Source organism: Rattus norvegicus, chromosome 9 (assembly GCF_036323735.1).
Source record: "Rattus norvegicus strain BN/NHsdMcwi chromosome 9, GRCr8, whole genome shotgun sequence".
Taxonomy (NCBI): domain Eukaryota; kingdom Metazoa; phylum Chordata; class Mammalia; order Rodentia; family Muridae; genus Rattus; species Rattus norvegicus.
In genome coordinates, this window is record NC_086027.1 from 6178713 (window position 1) to 6184712 (window position 6000).

Genomic DNA, 6000 nt, shown 5'->3' on the forward strand with positions numbered 1-6000 from the left:
CAGATGCAAACACATTCACATACAACACATTCATATACATACAGATGCGAACACATTCATATACCTACAGATGCGAACACATTCATATACATACAGATGCGAACACATTCATATACAACACATTCATATACATACAAATGCGAACACATTCATATACAACACATTCATATACATACAGATGCGAACACATTCATATACAACACATTCATATACATACAGATGCAAACACACATGCTTGGGTGCACACTTACACATGAACTAAAACAAATATTGGAGACGGGGAGCTCAGTGCTCTGTTTCACACATGAAACCCTGCCTGTCCTAGTGATATTGGTTAATTAGATCATAAAAATATTGTATTGTTATAAATTTGTTAAAGCTTTCACTGGATACTGTAATTCTCATTATACCTAAAATTCAGAGGCAGTCCTCCAATGCTTCATCTTCATCCAGTCCTGAATGGTGGGAGCATCCCTATTGAAAGCTCAGCTACTCCACCAGTTCTGGTGAGTTTGGTTCAGGAAGGGGCTCTTTGTGCCTACAAAAAGGGTCATTCAGATGCCCTTTCAATCCCCCTACTTGGAGCACAGTTTATTCTGAAATGCTGATAATGGAGATAAGGACTCCATAGACCCTTCAGCCTGTCTGTGGGCAGGAGTCCTGTGACACTGAGTAGACATGGCCCACACATGCAGAATTGGAGAAACTCGCACCCTTCCACTCCATCATGAGGTAGAGAGGCATGTTCTGCTTCCAGCAGCTGAAGATCTACTAAAAATAAATCAGACGAGCATCAGTTTGGCTCCCTACAGTTCCACACCAGCACAGAGAGTTCTGGTCTTGCAATTTCAGCCTACATGTTGACAGTTGGTAACCTGAATCACATAATGACTTCCTTCTAGACTGTTCTAAATGCCTAAGTTTAAGCTGTGCCCACCTCCTGATGGGGCTGCAAGGAAGAATTAGCTTCAGGATGCTCTCACAGGAAGTAGACTGCAAGAATTAGAAATGTGTAGACAATGAAAGTAAAGCTGTCTAAGGAGACAAAAAAGACTAACTCAGGAAGAGTGGAGGACTTAAAGGGTATATTCATCATACACTTGTACAAAAGCTAGATATATAGGCATTTTAAGATGTTTTTATACATAAAGAAGCCCACCTAAACAGCAGTGTCTGGGTTTGGTAATGGATATTGAAACTGTCCTGTTTGGCGCCTGGGACTGTTTATCCAAGTCTTCAACAGCTTCTTTTGGACATTTGTGGGTTGGGAGAGTAAAATGAGATCACAGCAACAGTATCATTAGATAAATGAATTTTAATTAAATTCTAAATTTAATTAATTAATCAAAAATTTAATAAGATTTCATTAAAATAGAGATGGCTAATCACTGCAACATTGTTTTAGTGTTAAGTAATCCAAAGAGTGGAAATTTGTATATACTCTGTTTGAGGAGATGCAATCTTTCTTGTGCTGAGGAACAAACACTTCAGAAAATACAGACTGGAGTTACATTCAATCTTCTAATGGACTCTGTTGAGTTTTGCTGTTTGTTTATTTGTTTGTTGTTGTTTTGATCCAGATCTAATGTTAGGAAAACAACTTTGTCCGTGGATTTTATTGTTGTTTTAAATGGATACATTCTGTGGTTTGTGTGTTTATGGACTGTGTCTCCTTTGAGAATCTGATAAAGTTGATAAAGTGCCGAGTGAGTTGCTTCTAAAATGAGTGGAGCAGACACAGAACTATCTGGCTATAATTCAAGGTCCTCCTGGTTACCTGGTACACCACACGACACTCAGGTACTCATAGTCCTTGCTCTAATTAACCTTATCACAGATCTCTTTACCTCATTTTGTAGCTTCCCATTTCTCCCAAGAACTCTCTTTTTAGAAAATTTAGTGAGTGTTCTCATCACACTCTTTTTCTTTTCTTTTTTTATTGGATACATTTTAATTTACATTTCAGATGTTATTCCCTTTCCCAGTTTCCCCGAACATAAGACCCCTATGCCCTCCTCCTCCTCTTCTTCAATAAGAGTGTTCCCCTCCCCAACCACTTCCCCTTCCCCCTGACATTCCCCTATATTGGGTGGGGGTCCATCCTTGGCAAGACCAAGGGCTTCTCCTTCCATTGGTGCTATCCTCTGCTACATATGCAGCTGGAGCCATTCTCCACACTCTTTTTCATTAAGGTCCTATCCCTGTCTAGACCTGTAGTCACAAACCCTAAGCTAGAGAATGTTAAGCCATGAGCTGCTAGTTAATCATCACACAAAACAGGGAATCAGTGTGCCAGGTACTTTTGACATGATATCTGCCCCTCCAAGTACTTGGTGACATCTGTGTACCAGTCTACATCCCATCCACTCTCAGGAGGTGGAAACTGCCATTGGTGTCAAAGGCCATAGAGTCTTCCTTATTCTTTACAGTGATACCCCAGTCATTGATGAACACCTCACCATCTTTTCCAGCATAGGTATGGCTTTTGATCAAGATATAAATCTATCTAGATGCCCAACCTACTCACTCACCTTGAGTATGGCTAGCTGAGTTGGGGCACCCTTTTTATTGATAAATCTCACTTCCTGTCTTCATTGCTCTAAAACCTGTCGACTCTGTGTACCTCTGACCATTGCTGTTGGCTCTTCTCTCTCCACACAGGTCACAACATTGACTCAGGAGGTCTCCCAGCTAGGGAAAGATATGAGAAGCATCATGCAACTTCTGGAAAACATCTTGTCACCTCAGCAGCCATCACAATTTTGTTCTCTGCATCCCACTTCAATCTGTCCTTCCAGAGAAAGTTTCCAGACTAGGGTGAGCTGGAGTGCTCACCAGCCTTGCCTACACTTGCAGGCAAATGGAGCACATCTTTACCATGGCAATGTCACCTCTGACATCTGGAGTGTCGACCCCTCCTTGGTGGGCAGCAACCCTCAACGAACTGAAGCTCATGAGCAAAGTCCAGTAGATAGTGAACTGCATCATTCTCCAAACCTGGCTTATTCCCCCTCTCACTGCCAGGTTATCCAAGAAGGCCACTTGCAGTTCCTAAGGTGCATCTCCCCTCATTCAGATACCACACTGACACCTTTGCAGTCCATCTCAGCCACTCTCTCATCCTCTGTGTGCTCCTCATCAGAAACATCCTTGCACCTCGTTCTCCCAAGTAGGTCAGAGGAGGGCAGCATCACTCATGGACCTGTGAGTTCTTTCAGTTTGGAAAACTTACCAGGATCTTGGGACCGAGAAGGAATGATGTCAGCCTCTACAGAACCCTTGGAGAACTTTCCAGTAGAAGTTGTCACAAGCACAGCGGATGTAAAAGACAGCAAAGCCATAAACATATAATATCAGCACATAAGGGCAGCTTTCAATGCCAAATCCACTGCTGCATGACAGCTCTAGTTTGCCTTTGTGGCTTCTAGCAGGTGTGGAGCCTGAGCAAAGTTAGGAATTCTGCAGGAAAGAGGGCAAGGGGCCAGTAAAAGGCAGAGCCACCTCTATACTGTAGCAAACAATTTCTAGATCGTAGAAGCATAAAACCTTCTCTGTACAGGTATTAACTTACTGGTCTGATTGACAGACTTTGGTAACAATCCTATGACCCAGAGGGTCTGAGCAGATAGAAACCCCAGACAAAGAGTTTGGGGATTAGTTTTGTCATAAGTGGATTTTTTTGTGAAGTGCAGCAAAGGTTTTTTTTCCTGAGTGCCTGGTTGTCATTCCTGAACAATATCCATAGCACTGTTGGCCTCGGGAGTGCATGGCTCCCGCTGATCTATTTTCCTTTTTGTGAAGGCAGAGGAACAATTATCACTGCATGTCATCTCCTAGACAATCAGTCAAATAGAGCTGGTGGCCAGTGGTTAGCTATCCGCACGTTATTTGCCATGTAAATGAAAATGTCTTTATTTATCGAAAAAAAGAAGCTATTTTTATATCCTTGGTATGAAATATGTATTTAAACTACTTAAACTATTTATAAAGAAATGAATGTTTTCTTTTCATTTTGGTAAAAAAAAAGCTTGCTGTTTTAACAAAAAAACACTACTGTTATGTATAGTAAATCAAAAATTATTTATCATTAAGAGGTTGTTTTGAAAGGAATCCCCTTTTATCTGCATGCAATTTGCAAAACATAAAAAAATCTACATGTACCCTCACACTAGTGGGATATAAAAGGACAGTGGGGTCATATTTTATCAATGAAAGAAAAACATAGGCTCAGTGCAGGTTTGGCCTGATAATGGAGAGCACTCTTTATCTTTGCTGACTCAGGCAATGCTGTGGACCTCAGAAGCCCATGCAAGAGCACTCCTCCAAGCATTGCACTCTGTGATTTAAGACCCTAAAATTTGTCCATTATGTAATTACAACCCACACTGAGCCGCTTTAGTTTCAACACTATGAATGTGTCCTCCCACCATCCCTCATTTTAGGAGCGATCTTGGATCAATATATATCTCTACGAAAGGCCAAGATGTTTGGACTCTGACTCCCAGGCTGCCCATGGTACCTGTTTAACTTAGGGAAGCATTGAGCCTCTGCGGTTAGAGCTCCTCACAGGGCTGAAGGCTACACTATCGCTGCCATGGATGTGTAGCAAGAGAAAGAAAACTCTCAGAGGTCACATGACTAGGATGTTCTCAGCTATTATCCTGAATGTTCCCAACATCTCACACATATCAACATGCAAACTCTCATGCTGTGTTTGGCAATGCTATAAACACCTTAATTTAAGATGCATACTGTGTTTAAGGACATTTAGGTCCTCCTCTTTCCCGATGTCCCTATAAGTTCATATTCTGGAGTTGTTCTGGTTTTATGTCCACCACAAGTCAGAACTACATCATTAAAAATATCAAAGCAAGCTGAGGATTGTGGTGTTGTGTTTCCTACACCCCAAATGTATCTGGAACAACAGAACAAAAAAAAAAGACTCTTAAAAAATTCAGTGGAGGACGCATTCATTAAGTGACCTACTCGAAGCCTGCTGCAGAATATCAAACCTTCAGTTTCTCCAGAGGTTTGCAAGAAACTGAGGACAGAGCACCAGTTTCGACTTCCTGGGCTTGTGTGCATCCCCCCTTCTCCCTAGCTGTCTCATCTTTTAAGTGCTACTCAAAGAGAGGCCACTGATAGTCTTGATTCATGGAGATCCAAATGGCAAACCAGGAGGACTGATACTAAGGCAAAATATAGACACTGACATTCTGTTTTTCGGTTCTGAAGGTGTAATAAGAAATGCTTAGAAATTCCATAGGCTATTCTATCTCACATAACCATCAAACAGGAAGAATAATTAGTCACTATTTCTATTTTTAAAACAAATAACTGGGTGGTTTTTTTTTAATTCTCCAGATCACATTATTTTAAATTTTAAAACATGCACCCAACTCACCACTTAGGATGCTTCAGGTCATACCCATCCCTTGCTGCCTTTTAAAATGTATAAGTAATCAACTTCCCTCTATGCCAATGAATAAATACTTGTTTCTGTTTTTAGTAGGTGTACACATCAGAAGACTATCCTAGGGGTATGAGATGGCCAGTGAAAGGTTGGAAACACATGGCAATTTTCTATGCAACACCATCTCTACACACACACACACACACACACACACACACACACACACACACACATACATGCACACGCACACACACACTTAATACAATATAATACTATTGGGAACTGAAATCTTCATATGTAGTTTTGTTTAGACAAACCAGGGAGATATGTGTTATGTGAGATATTTGTTCAATGTGAGAGGAATTTTCTAAAAATTAAAGCTACTTATAAACATAGCTTATTATTATCTTCAATGCCCAAAGTCCTCTTACAGGTTGGCTATTAGACAGAACAGTACTTTTCTGAATGTTCTGGACTGTCAGGTGTAAGCTGGAGTGCTTTAAGCATTGAACATCTGGCTCCAAGTCAGTGCCTTTGGGTGGAGTCTGAGTAACTTAACACTTGGTGAGCTCCCTGAGTGACTGACA

General features: G+C 41.0%; 1 protein-coding gene across 1 annotated transcript in view; it reads left to right on the forward strand.

The window, feature by feature from the left end:
• Kcnh8 (potassium voltage-gated channel subfamily H member 8) overlaps positions 1 to 3733 on the forward strand; it is a 439763-nt gene extending 436030 nt beyond the window's left edge. Inside the window, 1 exon segment of the mRNA NM_145095.2 lies at positions 2662 to 3733. Coding sequence (NP_659563.1) covers positions 2662 to 3351 — 690 coding nt within the window. The 3' untranslated portion in view covers positions 3352 to 3733.
• Positions 3734 to 6000: the final 2267 nt, after the last annotated feature.